A 21,603-nucleotide genomic window follows, 5' to 3' on the forward strand; every position below is an offset into this window, starting at 1 on the left:
TAGTAGCCTAAAACCTTGCTGCTGTTAAGTTTTGTAATGGCACCAAAACGAGTCAAGATGCTCATCATATGAAAAAGAAAAAATGAATGTAAGTCTTGGTGAACCCAAATAAAAAGATATATAGCTTCTTTATTTTTGGTTTTCTTATAAAACAGAAAAATGAAAGCAAAATATTATGCTTCTGATTAAAGAAGGTAAATACAAATATGTGGACAAGCAATAATTGTTCAAAAGTAAAATAATAAGTAAAGTGAAAATGCATCAGTTTAATAATATTTGTAACTATGGTTCATAACGTAAAGTCTTCACATGATGTATCTGCTTAATTGTAGTCCACATTTATGACTTCCTGGTTTATAAAGACTCTATTGATGGTTGTTCAAATGCTGCAGTACCTCTTACCAGATGCTAGTAGGCAGAAGAGACTGTGGTTGAATAGCAACTTGGTTATTCTGCATGTTAGAGTCAGTATAGGCATTGCTGAACTTTCTTGACAATGAAAGATGTGTTGGTGGTTCATTTGAGGCTTTCAGCAATGTGCATGACCAGAAGGATTTGCAATTGGAGTGTACCCTGTTTCTTGTCTCCTGAGAATTCCTTTAAAGATGATAAGCACTTTTACTGAGCTGTTTGTATTTCATTAAATAAAATTATGAGGTCAGATGTTGAATCTTCAACATCTGCACTCACAGGGATGTAAACAGCTTTAATTGTAATGGCAAGCTTGGAATTCAAGCATGTGGTTATGTTCATGGTTATGTCTATCTGGTAAGAACAAAGGTAGTGATATAGGCATATAGAGGTCAGCGGTCATATCAATTTGGATCAGGTTTTCGTTTCCAATCCAGCAGAATTCTTGATTTCACTTGTTTAATCATTAAACTTGGCTTTCAATAGACTATAACGTGTGGCTTCTGCTTGGTTAAAATGAAAATCTCCACCCACACTGACCCATGGGACACCCCTTGATGTAAATACCTAAGCCACCACCTTTTACCATTCCTACCCCTACAGAGGAATGTAAAGCCATCTGCTGAAACAGTTCCCTATTACTCAACCAGTTGATTACTCTTCATCATCAGATTAGATCTGTCAAGACAGCAGGCCTCAGGTTCAGCCAGTTTGGTGGCGAAGGACTGAAGAAATCCAATGAAACCCTGAGTTCATGAAAGTGGATGAAATCCATCTGCACCCAGAGGAACCTGCCGAAACAATCTTTGTCTTTATTGCAGAGGGTCTGGACATACAGTATCTTGGTAGTTGCCTAAAGACCCCTCAGAGTTAATTTATGACATTTCTTCATGTAGTATTCTATTTTGACACTATTTTCTCTTTTAAATGCAGCCACTGCCAGAACAGATCAAACCTATCAATTCAGAGACCTGAGATATCTGGTCATCACTGGAGAACTGTTTCTCCAGTTCTTGTGCAACTCTGCCTCCAGTGTAAAACTACACGCAAAGAGTATGGAGACTGTGCCTTCAGATATTGATCATCATAAGTCTTTAGCAAGATAGGTGCTAGCAAAATCCCAACATAGCAACTGCTGCCAGGGGCCAATGTCCACATCTAACTTCTATCCATCAAGTGGAGGAATATATTGAAGGAAGTCTTAACTAGGAGCTATTTTGACATTTCTGTATCTTCTGGGTTGTTCTTGTTAATGGAAAAAAGGACTGCAGCAATGTAGGGATTACTGTATATCACTAGACCAGGTCACAAAGGTCACTTCCTGTCTTTGATGCTGGCCACACCTTATACACATCTGAGAGTGGGATGCGTGAAAGATGTTTTTTTATACAACCACTGGGCACTAGGAGTTCATGGTAATGTTGTATGGTTTGATGAATGCTCCAACTGCAGTCCAGTTATTTTTTAAAAACATGCTTAATGACATGCTCCACAAAAGTTTCACATGGATAACATCTTGGTCTATCTTGGTGGAGATGGGGGTGGGCGGACTTCCAGGATGTGACGATTTGGCCTGGTAAAGGTTTAACATAGAAGCATGTGTAATGGAGGCCAGCAGTAGGTGCTGTGCAGGTAAACCTCACTCCCCTGATCTTAAGAGGTGCACTAGCAACTGACACTACTGGCTGCAGTCTTTAGCCTCCTTGTTAGTGCACTGCCTCCCATGCCGGAGACCCAGGTTAGAGACCCACTTGGAGTGGGTGTGAGTAGGTCCCGCAGGGGTTACACGTGCATGTTCAAAGCTAATAATGTGGTGTTTTGTGTTGCAAACATGTAGAGTTGGAGTAAGAATTCAAAAGCTGTTGCTGTTTTTAAGTTTTTAAGTGCTGGTTGTTTCATGTAAGCATTGAAACAGGAATTACATGATATTAGAGAGATAAACATATAAGCTTGTATGTGTCTATACAGCTGCTGTGGCAAGATAATACGTCCACCAAGGCAGCCAAACTTATTAAACACTGCAATCAGGCCTACAGATTTAAGAGCTTAACTTTTAAGAGATCAGATCAGAAGAGTTCAAATTCCAGGACCACCAAGATACCACTTCTGGGCCCCTGAGCAAGGCTGTTAACCCTCAATTGCTCAGTTGAATGAATGAGATAAATGAAAATCATTCTGTATACAGTTGTTTTCTAAATGCCATAAATGTAAACAAGGCTGTAAATGCTGTAATTCAAATCTATTACACATCCCATTGGCCCAGGTGACCCTTACTCTGTAGGCAAGAGTTAAAGAAGCATTTAAATAAATAACAGTAAGATGTTAATGTAGGCACATGTAAGTGTACAAGTAAACCACAGTTTCCATTCTGATCTGCTGTCTTTGTTTGATGCAAAACCAAAAGACAAATATGGAAAATTAAACGTGGTGAAGATGTAGGTTGATCAGAATACCACGTGATTGTTTATCATGTCTTTTTATAACAACCAATCACATTATTTTCTGGGGTGTGCTCAGTACTGGCGGTCTGTAGTATAAATATAAATTCAGGCAAAGCTTTGAGCAGATTCATATTCTGTCCATTAATCAGATATCAACACTGTAGTATTTCTGAGAAATTATTTTCAAAATGTCTGGATTCTGGAATTTAGTTTTGATCTTCAGCTGTATGTGTAAGTAATAAGTGCACACTTCATTTATTTTTTTTATCTTCATTCTAGCTTAGTTATTCCTAATTATCAGATTTCTTTTTGTTAAGGAGAAATAAGAAATAATGTTTAAGGTTATGTTTAATAATCCTGTGGGTTTAATATTATCTGATTTTATCTGTGTTTGTTTTGCTTCATATACAGTAGTACAACCTGGTAGACGCTGGGTTACTGCACAATCCCCCACAGAGACACCAGTTAATCAGCCTCATAAAGAGGTCAGTGTGAATATCGGAGAATCAGCTACTCTGCAGTGTTGTCTTTCTGAAAAACAACCAAGGATGATGGCTTGGTTTAAGCAACCAACCAGAAAAAAGCCTCAGGTTATCTTCAAGTTCTTCTCAACTTCTGGAGAAACATTCTATAATGGATTCCAAGCATCCCATTTCCAAATAGATAGATATTCAAACTGCTTCAATATGACCATTCTAAACACCACTCAGTCTGATGAAGCCATGTACTACTGTGCACTGATAACACCTTACCTTGTATTTGGAGACGGAACTTTTTTAAAAATTAAAGGTAGGATTTCCACAAACATTTCTTAAGCTACTGCTTTAATGAAGTGATATTTTTCCTTATTACCATTAACTTGTTCATCCTGCAAAACAAATAACAGTGGAGTAGTGAAACACTAACTGTGTTTTCTTCAACAGCACTGAGTTGAGCACTGAGACTTTTACTAGGTGTAATCACGATAAATGTTTATAGGTGCGAATGTTACTATTCCATCAGAAACATCTAAACCAGCTGTGAGTGATAATTCAATAGTGTGTGAACCAACACCGTATGGAAACAACACTAACATGAGCACACAAGAAAACACAGGTAAGATGTTGCATGATTAACCAATACATCATTGGTCATAATTAATAAAGCAATATTTCTTTAACAATAACTTGGATTATATTTTTAACTAGATGTCCAAATTTAACAGTGATCGGTTTGGGGACGGCTTTTGGTTTGTGCGCCCTTCTGATTTTCTGTCTCACTTATTTCATACTGAGGAGAAGAAAATCTGATAAAAGTAAGTGTTTTTGTGATTAGATAAAAATGACTTCCGTTAAGATTTGCTAAATTAACTAAATAGGTATGTTTCTATATTAATAGTAGAAACGTCTATCGAAGATTATTCAGGAATGAGGCAGGTACGTGTGCAAACCATTATACCGTTATATCCTGTGTATCTATGCACCAATGTCTTCTGTAATTCAATCAAATTCAATTACATTTTATTTGTATAGCACATTTAACAATGGGCATTGTTGCTTTGTATGAATAACAATTCTAAATAAAAATGATAACGTTTGTATTTTAAATTTTTAGTCTCATGAACGTCCCTTTTTATAGATCACTTTTTATATGTATATCATGGATATATTACATGGGCTGCTATTTACATCATAATGGCTATTAATTTAGTTAATTATTTAATTTCAGATTCAGGAATCTGAAGCTGAAACAGTGATTTATACAGCTGTACAGTTCAACAAGAAGAAAGCAAAGGCTGAAAAAAGAAAAACTGGCTTAGCCGAGAACTGTGTCTACTCTAGTGTAAAATAAAACTGTATGTTTCTGTGTAACCTTAATGATCACAAGTTAAAGACATTGTTTTTGAAGTGCGCCATGTTCTACCATTGCATCTGCATTGAACTTATCTTTTTTTTTTTTTTTAATTAATATTATTATTATTTGTATTCATGTTTTTCTAGACAGCTTAGATGAACTTTGTTTAGGAATATCGTCCTATATTTAAACTTATATGTGACTATACTGGATGATTAAAATGCTGTGTTGTGTTCAGTGGCCTGTTATATTACATTAACAAGGAGGTTTACAGGATAGTATGGGTATGAATACTCTTTGAATAAGTGGTTTTCTAAGATTCTTTATTAAAATTGAAATACTAGCACTTAAATTTAAAGTTAAAATAGGGAAAAATAAAACGAATTCCAGGTACTGTTTTTCTGAATTTCTTGAACCTTATAATTCTTCATACAGTTTACTCCAGAACCTAAAAATCTAAAAACTTCAACAATATTTGTGCACAAAGCTACGTGTTTGTGCTTTGTGCATCGTTAGAGCAGTTAGCCACAAGAGCAGGAAATGAAACTTTTGTCCCTACACCTCTTGTTTACTCTCATTCTACTCACTCATTACCATCAGGTCATTTTATCAGTCCATCTACCACATAGTTCACTTTGTAAGTGTAAAGTTACTCACTGTTTTACACAACTGTCTGAAAATCTGTTAAGCTAGACTTAGTTCTGCAAAAGTATTATGCTAATTTTAATATTTATGCCACACTATGTGACCTTGAAAATCATCCAGTGTGCATAAAAAGTGTGCTGCAAGTAAAAGTGTGTAGGATCATGACTCTCCATCACAGGACATGAGAACACTGACCACAGATATGTAATAAACTTTATTTTCTGAAAAATGAACCTAATGAATAAATCAAATTAGAAAAATGTAATCTAGGGGGCAGTCGAGACTTCAGAATAAACACACTCTTGAGGTTTTTCTCTCTTTCTGGTCACGCTTTTGGTATTCTTCTTACTGAAATGTAAAGAACTGTAATTCAGCTCCGCTGTATCAGCACCCTGTGGGAACGAACATACAAACATCATTTTAAATCACCGATATCTAAACAAGTGTGAAAATTAGATGTTTGCTTAAATAATAAGATCATTTGGGTACAATTTATGATTAATTACCAAATTGGTGGGTTTTTCTACCACAGAATCTCGTTGAGGTCTCACTGTAGAGAGATGTATATGAATATATATATTTTTTGTCTTCGGTTACATTTTATTTTCTGTATTTAAAAATAAATGAATATATTTTATAAAAAATGTCTGACATGTCTACAAAATCTCTCATGTCCATGCTGGCCAAGGACTACACTGCTACACTGTACTCGCCTACATGTCTGCATACCTGACACTGTATTCTAATTCAACTGAAATTTTTATATGATTTATATTTTACATTTTTTTTTTACACTGCCCTTTAGATCTGGTCCACAATCACAACAGCATGAAAAAAAGCACAACAGATTTCAATATGAAGTAAATTTTTTGTCCCAAAAATGCAAATCGATTATCAGAAGCCAGGTGGGAAAAAACCCTCTGAAGTCAGGTGCTGAGCAATCTTAGAAGGGTTATAAGAGTTATGATCTCCAAACAATTTAAAATCCACCATTCTGCAGTGAGAAAGATGGTTTACAGCTGAAGAGCATTCAGGACAGTTCCCAATCGTCCCAGGAGTGGGTGACTCAGCAAAATTTTATGTATAATGACGTATAATATATAAAGAATAGCTAAGAACTGCATGGTGTAAATTACAGGCTTCTATAAGTGCATTAAATTTTTAGGTTCATGACATACAATCAAACAAGTATAGATTATAGTCTTTAAAAAAATACTGAAGAAAAGAGAACTACTGGTATAGAGCCTTGCATAAATATTCACCTCACATTTATTGTGCAAATTATTTGTCATAGATATGAAGAAAAAAGAAGCTAATAATACTGAAGTTAATCGAAAAACAAATATTTAAATGTTTTATTTCTCACCTTTGGATTTATCACAGTTTCTCATTTTATAGATTATAAAAGCTTGAGTGAAGATCACAACCACACACACGGAAACAGCTACTGTGAGGTAGATGACTTCAGGATATAAAGGTCTTACTGCAGTTCAAAAAATATGATAATAAAGAATATGAACAAGGGATAAAACAGAAAATAATGTAGATATTAAATATGATTTTGTGAGTAAGAGTCTAAACATTTAAAACTGCTGAACATGTTAAGCTTTTAAAAATAAAATTATAAAATGCAAAAAAAAAAAAAATGTTTTTTCACTAACCAGAGTTCTCCAGCTGTACTGGAGTCCCTTTCCCAAATACGATCTTCCCACACAGGGCCACAGCGCAGTAGTAAGTTCCAGTATCACTGAGGCTGAGGATGTTCTTGGTGAAGTTGTACACACAGGTGTGTGTAGAAGAGCCGCTCTCACACTGATGGCTGCTGTTGTGATGAGTGTAAATGATTTGAGGATGGGATTGTGGTGGAGCAGCTCTGAACCAGAGCACTTGGAGTTCTGCTGCTCTGCTCTCAGAGAGAACCGAGCACTGCAGAGTCACTGAGGCTCCTGCAGGAACCGAGTCCGACACGCCGCGCTGCAACACCGACACTTTTACATCTCTGTCATCTGTTCAGTGTGATACAGACAAAGTGAGATCTTGGCTCGCTTTATATATTTCCACTAGTTAGCTAGTTAACTAGTTTCCACTAGTCAGCATTTAGGAGAATGAAACTTATCAGTTCAAGGCTCTGTATACAATTTCAAAAACGAATTCTACATTTTGTTATTTGGTTATTTGTAATATTGATCATGATTTCAGTTAATTTATCATAATCATTTCAAGATTGTGATATGTTTGTTAATTACATTTGTTATTGATCACATTTGAAAAGCAACAGGTGCATTTTACCGTGTTGTGCCCTGCAATTACATGTGAAGTCACATATATACATGTGACTTCACATGAACTCAGTACATGACCTTCACATGAAAAATGAGCATGGGACTATTAATAAAAAACTGCAGAAACTACATAAAAAAATAAAAAGTGACCTAGAAAGAAAATATCTTACTATCTTAAATTTTTTTTTATAAAATCTACAATAATGTATTTTTTAACACTAAATTTGGTTTCAGGTCACGTTGTTCTACAGTCTAATCTAATAAACAGTAATTTTAGTCAGTATTATTATGTGTCTATATTACTCAAAATGAATAGATATTAAAGTTTCATAAAAAAATAAATTCTCCAGTAACATCCACTAATATCTCTAATTTCTAAAAGCAATGTCATTCGTCAATTTTACCTAGGGTATGTACAAATTACACAATAAGCATTTTTCTATGATATTTACAATGAGCATGTATATATATATATATATATATATATATATATACTACCGGTCAAAAGTTTTAGAACACCCCAATTTTTCCAGTTATTTATTGCAATTCAAGTCATTCAAGTGCAATGAATAGCTTGAAATGGTACAAAGGTAAGTGGTGAACTGCCAGAGGTTAAAAAAAAAAGGTAAGGTTACCCAAAACTGAAAAATAATGTACATTTCAGAATTATACAAAAAGGCCTTTTTCAGGGAACACAAAATGGGTTAAAAAATTTAAACTGTTCTGCAGCAATGGAGGTTGATCAAGCCTTGAAAGCTGGTGCTACTAATTCCTACAGGTGTTCCAACTTTTCTGGATTACTTACAACTCCCTCTGTCTGCATAAAAGCAGTGCTGGAGCACACTGTGGTACCATACCCTCGTGAGCATCAGTTGAACAGTATTGTACTGCAGAAAATGGCGAGAAAAAGGAAATTAACAATGGAAGAGAGACAGGCCATCATAACACTTAAAAATGTAGGTCTTTCCTACAGAGAAATTGCAAAGTCAGTGAGTACAGTTTCCTTCACCATCAAAAGGCACTCAGAAACTGGGGCAAACTCTGACAGCAAGAGGTCAAAGCCACAACTGAATCAGAGGACAAGTTTCTGAGAGTTAACAGCTTGCGTGATAGGCAGCTCACAGGACAACAGCTTCAAGCACAGCTTAATAGTGGTCATAGTAAGCAAGTCTCAGTTTCAACTGTGAAGTGAAGACTTCGAGATGCAGGTTTTACAGGACGAGTTGCAGCAAGAAAACCATTGCTAAGACGTCAGAATAAGACAAAGAGATTTGCCTGGGCCATGAAATACCGCCATTGGACTACTGAAGACTGGAAGAATGTATTATGGACTGATGAATCAAAATTTTAAATCTTCGGTTCATCGCGCAGGATCTTTGTACGCCTTCCAGTAGGTGAAAGGATGGTTCCACAGTGTGTGGCATCAACTGTCAAACATGGAGGAGGAAGTGTGATGGTCTGGGGCTGTTTTGCTGGATCCAGGGTCGGTAACTTGTACAGAGTAAGAGGCACCCTGAACCAAAACAGCTACCACAGCATTCTGCAGCAACATGCAATATCTGCTCGTATGTGCCTAGTTGGTCAGGGGTTCATCCTACAGCAAGATAATGACCCCAAACATAAGTCCAAGCTATGCCAGAACTACCTCAGGAAAAAAGAACAAGATGGTAAGCTTGAAAACATGGAGTGGCCAGCACAGTCTCCAGACTTAAACCCCATCAAGCTTTTTTTTGGGATGAACTGCACAGAAGAGTGAAAGCAAAACAACCTACAAGTGCCACACATTTATGGGAACTTCTGCAATAGATTTGGGAAGAACTTTCTGAAGAATATTTGATTTCTGTTGTAGAAAGAATGGCATGAGTGTATTCAGCTGTTATATCTGCCAAAGGTGGCTACTTTGATGAGTCAAAAGTTTAGAACACATTTTGGTCTATAAATTGATTCCATGATTTCTTTTTTAACTCCAATTGCTTATTTGTACTATGCTTTCATTTCAGAGTGCTATGAGACATTAAACTGAATAATTTTCAATAAAAAACTGTAAAAATAGGGGTGTTCTAAAACTTTTGACCGGTAGTGTGTGTATATATATATATATATATATATATTGTACAAATTTAATTTGTTAAATTACCTACCTACAACCAAGAACGTTCCATTAGATAATGTAAAATTCCTGAAGCTAAATTTTCTGCAGTAGTAAAGTCCTCTGTCTTCTTTTTTTATATCTGGAATTGTCAGAGAAAGTCCGTTATCAGTCATCTCCAGTTTAAATCCTGATGTCTGGAACTCGGGAGAAATATTGATAACCTTAAATGCTGAACTTTCTCCAACTTTTTGAGGCATTTCTCCAAATATTTGCTTGAACCAAACCACAATTTCAGCACCAAGCGTGTCTCCAAATGGGCAATTAAGAGTAACACGTTCTCCAGATTTCACTGAGAGAAACGATGGTCTTGAAAAATCCACAGCTTGAACTGGAGCTAGAAAATCAATAAAATTTTAAGTTCTGCAAAAATGTATACAGTAAATGAAATAGTAGGACAAACCTGTGTATTTATAGTCTGTTTAAATTTGGTGTCTTTAAAACTTACCTATTGTGTTGAGAAATAAAAGAATTGTCCAGATTGAAGTCATCCTCAGAGGTGAAATGATACAGAGGTCGAAAAAAATAATCAAACGAGGAAAGCAGCACATGTTTTATACTGCAGAATTTCATCTGATTGGCTGAGCTACAAGTCACCAGTCCTCTTTATATTTCCTTTCTATTTACATGTTTCTATTTTTGGAACACATTTTGAACACCAGACATTTGTGGTGGAAAAAAAACTACAAAACCTATTCAGGTAGAAGTGGTGTTACTTTTCACAGAACTTTAGTCTTTCAACTTTTCTTTTAAGGTCAGAAAAAATGTGTTTTTATTTATATTATTTAAATTGTTGTTATTGCACTTTAATAATTACACAAGTATTTTAGTTTAGGACAATGTTTAGGACTTTAGGAATTTAGGACTTTTTTTGATTGTTTATTTGTTTGTTTCTTGTTCACATAAAAAATATATTTTCCAATATGTTTACTTCTGACCAAATAACAGAAAGAAAGAAAGAAAGAAAGAAAGAAAGAAAGAAAGAAAGAAAGAAAGAACTTATAGAGCCTGCTACTCTTCTTGTGGTTTCTTTTATTTGTAAGTTGTTCTAGTTTTTGGTGTCCCAGAAGTGGAGGTAGGTTACTTGAGACTTCCCTTTTCTCAGGCTTAAACCACAGACTCCTCCTACTTACACATGCAACAAATGTAAACAATAATATGTAAAGAGTGTAAAAGAATATGCAGAGTGTATAATAATAATAATAATAATAATAATAATAAATTGAATTAAATTACAAACTATGAAAGTAAGCAGAAGAACATGAAAAAGAATTATGTCTGATGGAAGACTTTGCTTTAAGGTCCCCCAATGCACCATTGAGCAATGTCTCCATCTTAGAATGAAAATAAATAAGTAAGTAAATAAATAAATAAATAAATAAATACAATTGGCTTTCTAAGGTGCTTAGCCAAAACAAGCCTTCAAGAACATAATGTCACCTCCAGAACATTGCTCTTCTAAAGGATTTCCCTCAGATGGTGTTATGAGGATGATGTTGATGATGGAGATGAATGCTGTCAAGCACATCACTCTAAAATCTCTTTCAGGTTGAGATGTGGTGAGTATGAAGGCCATAACATATAATTTTAGATAATCAAACTATTTAGTGAGCCTCTGTGACCTGTGGATTGGGGTAGAATTAGCCAGAGAGAGACCACAAGCAAAATGTTCCAATATAGACTGGCAAAGATTATAAACACCTACACACCTATGTATTTTTAAAATTTTGTTGATGAAAAATTGTGCTGGTTGTGTAGTGTTTCTGAACTCCTTGGTCTAGGTTCTCTCACACCAGCTCATTGGGGTTCAATCCACAGGAAGTGGTTCCAGTCATCTAAAGTCCACTGTTTGTGTATCTTCACGATTTTTTTCTTAGCAACTCCGCCCATGAAGCCAGCTGATCTGAGTCTCCTTTGCAGAGTGTCTCTGCACACTGGTTTCTCTATTGTTTTATTCAATGCCGCATCCAGTTCAGTAGCAGTGAAATATTTCTAAAAGGGGACACTCATAAGTTCTTGTCTTTTTATGCATATGCGCACTTGGGCCTTCACAGGTCATCTGTCTTGACTGGCTCCAGCTGCAGCATGTCTCTGGAGTCTATAGTGTTAACATTTTGACACATCATTAATTTCTTGGCTAAATCTCATAGATAATAACCTCCCTTTCTTAAGACAAGTATAGGCTAAAGTGTTTCTAAGGAAAGCTGCTGCAAAAGGTTGGTCACTGGGTTGATTTGCCTTAGGACCTTGAAAAAACATACATATCTGGGACTTTCCTTCATGGTAGTCTTAGTTGTAGGTTCCTTGTTGACAGCTAGACCATTTGACCTAGTCGATACTGTGGGTGGGGTTGTGTCCGGTGGTTGGCCTGCACCTGTTGATGCCAGATAGTTCATTGCAGGTGCATGTGGGCAGTTTTCCATACTACTCTACTCCTCTTAAAATCTCAATTGACAGTGGACACAACAGAAGGTTCACCTGACCAGGATAACAATGGCGGTTGATACCCAAGCACACAATGGAAAGGAGTGAGCCCAATGGATGACTGCATCAGGGAGTTTTGGGTATATTAGTCACATGGGAGAAACTCAATCCAGCAATCTTGCTGTTCAGGCTGATATTTATTCACAGACTTTTACAGACCTCCCACCAAACCCTAGACATGAACTGTACCCACCGGTCAGATTCAATGTCTTCAGGGAGGCCGTAATTGCCGAAAACATAATTGAATAATGCCCAGGCAGTTTCCATTGCTGTGGGGAACCACAGTATGATGGGGTTGCCCAGGGAGAGGACCACATCCTGTAAAACACCAGTTCTTCCTTGTGGAATAATCCAGTCTGGAGATTGTCTATAGCTGTGACCCTCTGGAGTGTGATGCATGGTACCATGAGCCAGTGGAGGGGCCACTTGACCAGCTGCAGATGGATGATATTGATTGCTAAACCTCAGTCCACCAGAGCAGAGATGGTGGATTTTTTGGCCATGGAGCCTGGAGCCAGGAGCTGTAGGCTTTATGGGCAGGATCACAAACTTTACTTGGCAGCTTGCAGGTTGATTAAAGTGGGAGTGGGAGTGATGAACGGGCTGAATGGGTGGTGGCACGGAGAATTCAAATTCAAATTTTATTTGTCACATACGAAATCATACATAGTACGACATGCAGTGAAATGCTTTTTACGACTGTCTTACATGAAAGAGGAAAGAGTAGAAAGAAAATGTGTAACAGAAAAATGTGTAAAAGAAAAAGTGTAACAGATATAAAAGTGTAAAAATATAAAAGTATAAAAACAAACACAAAAAATATATATGTATATAGTACAATATAGTATATGTATAGTATATGTGAAAAATAAAACAATATAAATAAATATATGTGTAGACTCTATAATGTACAGAAGATACAGCATATGAATATAGATAAAAAGGTCTGCTAAAGTCAACACTGAAATGGTGTTGCAAAAGAGTATAGTATGTACAGTGTGCATATGTAAGATAAATATATAATATATTGTAGAAGTGTATATGAGGCAAAATATAATGTCCAGTTTTACAGGGAGTAAAGTGACAGAGCAGTGCACACACAAAGATGTACAGAGAAGATGTACAGTGAGTATTATTGTGTGTACAGAGTAGTGCAATATTAGCATGTGCAACAATCAGCTGAGGTAGAATGTTATGTTGTGTGGGGGTAAGACCAGAAAGTCCAGATCCTAGGTGTACTGTTTGAGGGCCCGAATGGCCTGCGGAAGAAGCTCCTCCTCATTCTCTCTGTGTTCGCCTTCAAGGAACGGAAACGTTTCCATGACCTCAACAGAGAGAAGAGTCCATTGTTGGGCAGGGACTAAGGACTATGACAGTGCAGTGCAGTGCACACACAAAGATGTACAGAGAAGATGTACAGTGAGGGTTATTGTGTGTACAGAGTAGTGCAATATTATTCCTCAGGACGTTGTTGAGGCAGATAGCTAGGGTTATGAACCTTGCGAGGGTGGTGTCCTCGTCCTGTAGTTGGGGGTTGAGTCCTTTTCTGAAGACTTCCCTTTCAATGATGTGTTTCATCCACTCTGTGCTGTAAGGGTCTGGAATTGAAATGTACAGTTGGTGCCTGTTTCTTGGCCTTATCGCTGTTGTAGCAGCTGTGCAGGCACATCCTGCCCTCCTGTGATGTAGTCAAAGATATCACATCTGAGTTGAGCTGAACAAGGTGTGCGCCTGTGCGTCTGAGTCCCAAACTGCTGAAGCCCATCCGAGGGCCCTCTTCATGAGTAGAGAGCACGTGAACACACACTTGGTAGAGTCATTACTGTAGGCCTCTGGTTGATGCTTAAAAAAGATTTCACATTGATGGAGGAATCCCCAGACTTTTTTTCTGGGATGCCCATTGTGGCTGGTTTAGGCCGTGGTGCAGGAGAATCCCGAGAATCTTGTACCAGGTGAGAGTTGATAGCCTGTATCAGTGCTAACTGTTCCGGGTAGGTCAAAAGATTCGCTTTCTGATGTGTAATGCAGAGTTTTAGATAATTAAAATTCAAATTTTATTGGTCACATACGAAATCATACTCAGTACGACATGTAGTGAAATGCTTTTTACAACTGTCTTACATAAAAAAAGAAAGAGTAAAAAAAAAAAAAAAAAAGGAAAGGAAAAATTTTAAAGTGACATGAAAACTAGGGGATATAGTTAAGAATATATAGGGAAAAGTATATATATACTTATATATAGATACAGTATATGCATATATGTAGATAAAATGGTCAACTCTGAAATGGTGTAGCAAATGAATACAGTATGTACAGTGCATTCATGCATATGTAAGATAAATATATAAACATATATGTAAATGTATATATATATATAAGGCAAATATAAATGTCCAATTGAACAGGGAGTAAAGTGTCAGTGCACACAAAGATGTACAGAAAAGATGTACAGTGAGAGTGTTATTGTGTGTACAGAGTAGTGCAGAGTACAAAGTAGTGCAATTATTGCATGTGCAACAATCAACTGAGGAAGAATGTCAATTATAACTCAGTTGTTAATTGCTAGTTGTCAATTATTATTTTATTTTATTCTTTTTAGTAGTTCACTGTATTTATAGATGTAGAAATTAATGGTGACACTTTAGAAATTTGGCTTCTTTTAATACATTTTTAAAGATCCATTTTTAATGGGATGTCTTTTTTTGTTTTTTTACCAGGAAGTGTCATATGTGCACATAGGCGGTAAAATTCAAAACCTTTAAAAGTTGATAATCTAAAATATTTGTGTTTCATTATACCATGCTCTTGTGTATGAATGAATGCATTTACTGAATCTCTCCACAGCCATGAAAACCACAAAAGTCATTTTCTAGGAATGGTTTATACATTATTGAATTCCAGAAGACACTGCGTCAGGCTGAGAAGTTTTTTCATGGGTATGAGAAGAATTGTTTTGGGGGGGCAGTTGAATCTTTAATCTGTCCTCAGGTTATGACACCAATTAATTTGACTGGTAGAATATCTAATGCAGAGTTTACACCGCACAATTTTCAAAGTCGGATCACCATTGTTTTTTTTTTTTTTTACAATGCACAACTATCTGGGTTAGCATTCAGTTGCTGCTGTGTTCACATTGCGCAATGGATCGGAGATAGTAGGTTACAAACTGCATGACTGCACAATAGGAAGAATCACAGACAACTCTGTCTGACCTACATTTCACAACCAAACACATACCTCCTCCCCGAACCTCCCTCTGCCCTTTATCTTGCTCTTTCATTGGCTATAGGTCATCAGCAATATATTTTTTTTTTAATCAGAACTCATTTCACACTGCAGGATTTTAAATTGCCGACAGTTCCAGATATTTAGCATGACAAATATTTCATGGGCATCTGCAACGCATCGGCTATTCTCTCAGGTTGCATCTTTGGTATTTCACACTGAGTGATTGTCACTTGCACTTGAATGAGCACCCGATTTGCCTGCCATTTCTGGCATTTGATGGTCATTTCACGAAACCTGTCGGCGACTGAAAATCGAGCAGTGTGGCATAAACCAAGAAAAATGGAGTCTCCTGAGGACTTTCAACACTACTCTGTATCCTTACTTGATACACCCTGTACATTAAAGGTCTGCACTCATTTCTGTCTCTGTTGTATCTCTATTGTTTCTGACAATAGATTATTTAATGTCTGTTTTGGCCTTGCAGTTACACAGCACTCATAAACTTACACCACACACTTGCAGATACTACATTTTCAGAGAGACTATTTTTATGTTTTGCAACACCTTGTGGTTAACCTGCTGCTATTTCTGTTCTAGTTTCCAAGAACAGTGTTACACTGGACACCCGGTGCTAGCATTGACAATTCACAGTACTGCAGCATCACAATAAACCACAAACAGTCAGTAAGCCTCACTTATCTTTTAACAGAGATAGTAAAGTGTATAACTTCAAGTGTTCACTGGTCAAACTGAACTAAAACTTTCTACCAGATTTACAAACATTTAGCTAGTTTTCCTTCATGGTTACATGAATATGTTTAATGTTAAATCAGAACTAAATTATGTAGCAAACATGTTTCCAGGATACATTTACATTTAGTCATGACCATAGGGTGAATAAAAGGCAAAGATCACAGAAATCAGACAAAAAATACTTTAATGTCTTCATGAAACAAGATGATCTTTAAAACATAGGCTGTGCAATCCAGTTTTGGTGCTTCTGTGAAAAATCGTTGCATTTTCATTACATCATTTGCTTTTTGTTTTATTTATTTATCACTTACTTTCCTTAACCGTTTTTTCCCTAATCAGGGTGCAAAAGATCCATAGTCTATCCCACGAATACTAGACGTCATGCTAGGAATACACCTTGGATATTATCCCTTACAGGACACCATGAACACACACATTCTGGCACTAACATAACACATACAAACAATTTACCTTCACCAGTTCACCTACTACCATGATTTTGGCAGGTCAAGGAACACCGAAGAACTTGGAGGAAACCCAGAAGGTTATGAAGATAACATAAGATCTAGGAAACAGAAGAGTAAATCACTTCAGTATACACATTATCTTGTGCTCGCGCTGTCTTTCTTTGTCTTTTATTGATGTGTGAGGCAGCAAAACTCAGCTGCATGGTGTCATGGCTCTGTGGGAAAAGATATGAGGGAGTTATTTCAAGTTAAATATGTTTAAATGAATGCAAAATTTAGCCTTCTTTGAGCTGGATTACATATTTCTTGTAATGCCAATTGGGCAGGATCAAATCCAGACTTCGATTTTATCAGAATATTACAAGGTTTAGGTTAAAATAAAAAACAGAACTCCTATTAATGACTAAGCTCTGCGTTTAACGAAATGATGATGTCTTCAGATGTATTCAGTGAGATTGTTAGTAACCACATAAAATATGATGAAATAAATACAACTTTGTTACTGTGGACTCTAATAATAGTGTGTAGGGCCAACACTTGTTACCTGATTTGCTGCTTTCTTTAATATTGGATCTGAAAAGATAAATATATATATTTTTTTATGTTTAAATCTATATTGCATTTTCTATGATTATTACTTCTATATTTTATTAATCATATTATTATTTTAAATTAAGAACAAATTAATTGATTATAAAGCATGTAGACACTCACTTTGTTAGTGTAGTGGCTTTCATAAATATTCACCCAAAATGACCTGGCATGAATCTGAACAAAAAATAATACTAAAGTTAATCAAAAAAAATATTTGTATATCTTATTTAAATATTTTATAGACTCACCTTTAGATTCGACACAGTTTCTCATTTTACAGCTTTTTTTATACATTTTTATAAAAGCTTGAGTGAAGATCACAACCACACACACGGCCACCACTGTGACGTAGATGACTTCAGGACCTAAAGATCTCACTGCAGTTCAATAAATATCAAAATAACGAATATGTACATTACAAGTGATATAGCGGATAGTAATGTAGACATTAAATATGATGTTGTGAGTAACAATGCAAATATGTAAACCTGCAGAATACGTTAACTTTTTACAAATAAAATTATAAAATGCAAAAAAATTATTATTTTTTCCTAACCACAGTTCTCCAGCTGTATTCGTGTCCCGTTCCCAAATATGATCTTCCCACACAGGGCCACAGCGCAGTAGTAAGTTCCAGTATCACTGAGGCTGAGGATGTTCTTGGTGAAGGTGTACACACAGGTGTGTGTAGAAGAGCCGCTCTCACACTGATGGCTGCTGTTGTGATGAGTGTAAATGATTTGAGGATGGGATTGTGGTGGAGCAGCTCTGAACCAGAGCACTTGGAGTTCTGCTGCTCTGCTCTCAGAGAGAACCGAGCACTGCAGAGTCACTGAGGCTCCTGCAGGAACCGAGTCCGACATGCCGTGCTGCCACACCGTTAATTTTGTTAATTACTTTTGTAATTGATCACATTTTGTCACATCACACAGAGAGACTGAACACAGAAGGGAGCCCTCTCCCGATTTCTAACTGCTCATTTACGGTTCCCATGCTCATAAAAGGGACTCATTCACGTTATTCCATGCGAAGTATCGTACCATTGTGCACGTACCAAGCCTTTCTGATTATTGTATTGAGATATTCTGTGTTTTGACCCTGTTTTGGTGACCTCGATCTCGTTATTTATACCTCCTTATGTTGTACAAATTTAACATCTTAAATTACCTACCTACAACTAGGAACATTCCATTAGATAATGTAAAATTCCTGAAGCTAAATTTTCTGCATTAGTAAAGTCCTCTGTCTTCTTTTTTTATATCTGGAGAAAGTCCGTTATCAGTCATCTCCAGTTTAAATCCTGATGTCTTGAACTCGGGAGAAATACTGATAACCTTAAATGCTGAACTGTCTCCAACTTTTTGAGGCATTTCTCCAAGTATTTGCTTGAACCAAACCACAATTTCAGCACCAGGAGTGTTTCCAAATGGGCAATTAAGAGTAACACGTTCTCCAGATTTCACTGAGAGAAACGATGATCTTGAAAAATCCACAGCTTGAACTGGAGCTAGAAAATCAATAAAATTTTAAGTTCTGCAAAAATGTATACAGCAAATGAAATAGTAGGACAAACCTGTGTATTTATAGTCTGTTTAAATTTGGTGTCTTTAAAACTTACCTATTGTGTTGAGAAATAAAAGAATTGTCCAGATTGAAGTCATCCTCAGAGGTGAAATGATACACAGGTCGAAAAAAAAAAATAATCAAACGAGGAAAGCAGCACATGTTTTATACTGCAGAATTTCATCTGATTGGCTGAGCTACAAGTCACCAGTCCTCTTTATATTTCCTTTCTATTTACATGTTTCTATTTTTGGAACACGTGTTGAGCACCAGATGTTTGTGGTGGAAAAAAACCTACAAAACCTATTCAGGTAGGAGTGGTGTTACTTTTCACAGAACTTTAGTCTGTCATCTTTTATTTTAAGGTCAGAAAATGTGTTTTTATTGATATTATTCAAATAAAATTATATGCACATCACAGAGGATACAAAACTAACTGGCGGAGTAATTGTAAAAAAAAAAGTTGAAAAAAGTTCATAAAAATATGGTAAAGTAAAACATATTTTGAATTGTTGTCATTTCACTTTAATAATTACACAAGTATTTTATTTCAGGATAAAGTTACTTTTACAAACAAACAAACAAAAAACAGTTTCTTTTATTTGTAAGTTGTTCTAGTTTTTGGTCTCCCAGAAGTGGAAGTAGGTTACTTCAGACTTCTTCCTTCTCAAGATTAAACCAGAGACTCCTCCTACTTACACATGCAAAGTCCACATGACTTGGTTCCAGTCATTTAAAGTGCACTGTTCGTGCATCTTCACGCATTGCAAGACTTTCTTCCAATTTGCAAACCTTCTCTTGGCAACTCTGCCCACAAAGCCAGCTGATCTGAGTCTCCTTTGCAGAGTGTCTCTGCACACTAATTTCTCTCTCATTTTATTCAATGATCCCAATTCAGGAACAGTGAGATATTTATAAACAAAGACACTCATAAGTACTTGTCTTCTTAGACATGTGCACTTGGGCCTTCCACTGCATCATCTGTCCTAAATGGATCCAGCTGCAGCATTTCTCTGGAGTCTATAGTGTTAACTTTTTGAACGCATCATTAATTTCTTGGCTAAATCTCATAGATGATAACCTCCTTTTCTTAAGACAAGTATAGACTGATGAGTTTCTAAGGAAAGCTTTTGCAAGAGGTAGGTCACTTTGTTGATTTGCCTCAGGACCTTGAAAGGACCAATATATCTGGGAATTTCCTGCATTGTAGTCTTAGTTGTAGGTTCTTTGTTTACAGCCAGACCATTTGACCTGGTTTATACTGTGGGTGGGGTTGTTTCCAGTGGTTGGCCTGTGCCCTTTGAGGCCGGATAGTTCTTCACAGGTGCACATGGGCAGTTTCCCATACTGCTCTACTCCTCTGAAACCAGTCATTGACAGTGGACATGTCAGAAGGTTCACCTGACATGAACCTTCATGGTGAAGCTCTGTTTAAGTTTCTCGAAGGCCCTCTGTGCCATTTCAGTCCACTGGAACCTCTTGGGCTTTCTGCAGAGCAGGATGGTTAGAGGGGAGGTCACTGCCTGTAGAACTTCATTGCTGTTCTTTGATACTTGTGGGGTTGGTGTAGTGGAAATTTTAACAGGTAACATGGATGAACGGGTGACCCTTTGTTGAACTTTGGTGTGTGTGTGTGTGGAAAGGAAGATGTTTAACCAGGTGGCTGTCCTTATCAGGAGCGACTCTACTTGTGGAATGCAAGGACATCTATATCTTGTCTTTCTATATGCTATAGCTCTTTTAATGGATGGGGGATGTACCATTCTACAAGAGTTTCGTGCCGTTGGTCACGTATACATTTGGTTTAGGATGCACCTAAAAGTTATATATAAGGGGGAGCCATGAAAGAGGGCTTTGCCTCTCCGCTGTGTAATCTTGTTGCACTGTGTTTGAGATGCCTTTGAGATGCCAAAATAAAAAATCCTTTCTTATCTCTATGCTTTAACTTGCACCATTGTGTCAGTGTGTAGTTTGTTAACTATTTCAAGTCAGAGTACAGACTTGCCACCACACTGGTAATTATGTCACTGCCATTACTTTGCTTGAGTCTGTTTCTCCCTGTGGGGGCTAATAATGTACCCCAGGAAGGTTAAAGTGTTCTGGTGAAATTCACAATTTTCTGCCTTTACAAACAACTGTTGATGTAGTAGACTAGTGAATACTTGGCAGACGTGCTGGACATAGGTGTCAAAGTCTTTGGAGTAGATGAGTATGTCGTCTATATAGACAATCATGCAATGGTTCAATAACCAGTGGCTGAGGGAAGGGGTATTGCATGGTGATAGCATTGAGTCCCCGAGAATCTACACAGGGCCTCAGCCCACATCTTTTTTCTCCACAAAGAAGAATCCTCCTGTGGCAGGAGGGGGACATATGAAACCGGCAACTAGAGCTTCCTCAATATGTTCCTTCATGGCCTTGAACTCAAGGATCAGGAGGAAATAGATCCTACTTTTGGAAGGTGTAGTGATGCTTTGGAATGTGAACTTAGTTCTCCAGGGGATCTCTATTGATGTAGTACAGCAAGGTAAGGCTTGGCTCATGTGGAGGCAATGAGGTGACAAGCTGATGAGTTCCTTATACTGATATAACTTTCACATTAATCTTTTTTTTGTTTGTTTGTTTGTTTTCTTTGTCTCATGAAAAATTGCATTTTCCAATCTGCTTAGTTCTGACAATTAAAAACAAACAAACAAAGAAACAAAAAACTAAGAGAGCCGAGGATGTTACCGTGTTTTTTTTATTTGTAAGTA

General features: G+C 36.8%; 2 protein-coding genes across 2 annotated transcripts; one reads left to right on the plus strand and one right to left on the minus strand.

The window, feature by feature from the left end:
- Positions 1 to 2,994: 2,994 nt before the first annotated feature.
- LOC131357879 (uncharacterized) lies at positions 2,995 to 6,581 on the plus strand. The gene is made up of 6 exons (XM_058397237.1): positions 2,995 to 3,083; positions 3,264 to 3,641; positions 3,855 to 3,947; positions 4,057 to 4,146; positions 4,230 to 4,267; positions 4,560 to 6,581. Exons 1-6 carry the CDS (start codon positions 3,041 to 3,043, stop codon positions 4,680 to 4,682), a joined length of 765 nt encoding a protein of 254 aa, XP_058253220.1. The 5' UTR covers positions 2,995 to 3,040; the 3' UTR covers positions 4,683 to 6,581.
- Positions 5,597 to 10,332, minus strand: LOC131357956 (uncharacterized). The gene is made up of 6 exons (XM_058397380.1): positions 10,210 to 10,332; positions 9,754 to 10,098; positions 6,992 to 7,336; positions 6,697 to 6,813; positions 5,837 to 5,880; positions 5,597 to 5,722 (listed from the first exon to the last, which is right to left on the minus strand). The coding sequence occupies exons 1-6, from the start codon at positions 10,310 to 10,312 to the stop codon at positions 5,597 to 5,599; spliced, it is 1,080 nt and encodes a 359-aa protein (XP_058253363.1). The 5' UTR covers positions 10,313 to 10,332.
- Positions 10,333 to 21,603: the final 11,271 nt, after the last annotated feature.

Source organism: Hemibagrus wyckioides, linkage group LG08, assembly GCF_019097595.1.
Source record: "Hemibagrus wyckioides isolate EC202008001 linkage group LG08, SWU_Hwy_1.0, whole genome shotgun sequence".
NCBI classification, from domain to species: domain Eukaryota; kingdom Metazoa; phylum Chordata; class Actinopteri; order Siluriformes; family Bagridae; genus Hemibagrus; species Hemibagrus wyckioides.

Excerpts from the sequence above, each read along its gene's own strand:
- LOC131357879 (XM_058397237.1), top strand. The coding sequence starts at position 3,041 with ATGTCTGGATTCTGGAATTTAGTTTTGATCTTCAGCTGTATGT. Across the intron at positions 3,948-4,056 it reads GAGCACACAAGAAAACACAG|TGATCGGTTTGGGGACGGCT; the intron begins GTAAGATGTTGC and ends CAAATTTAACAG. Across the intron at positions 4,147-4,229 it reads GAGAAGAAAATCTGATAAAA|TAGAAACGTCTATCGAAGAT; the intron begins GTAAGTGTTTTT and ends CTATATTAATAG.
- LOC131357956 (XM_058397380.1), bottom strand. The coding sequence starts at position 10,312 with ATGTGCTGCTTTCCTCGTTTGATTATTTTTTTCGACCTCTGTATCATT. Across the intron at positions 7,337-9,753 it reads TGGAACGTTCTTGGTTGTAG|ATGACAGAGATGTAAAAGTG; the intron begins GTAGGTAATTTA and ends CACACTGAACAG. Across the intron at positions 5,881-6,696 it reads AAACTGTGATAAATCCAAAG|TGAGACCTCAACGAGATTCT; the intron begins GTGAGAAATAAA and ends ATCTCTCTACAG.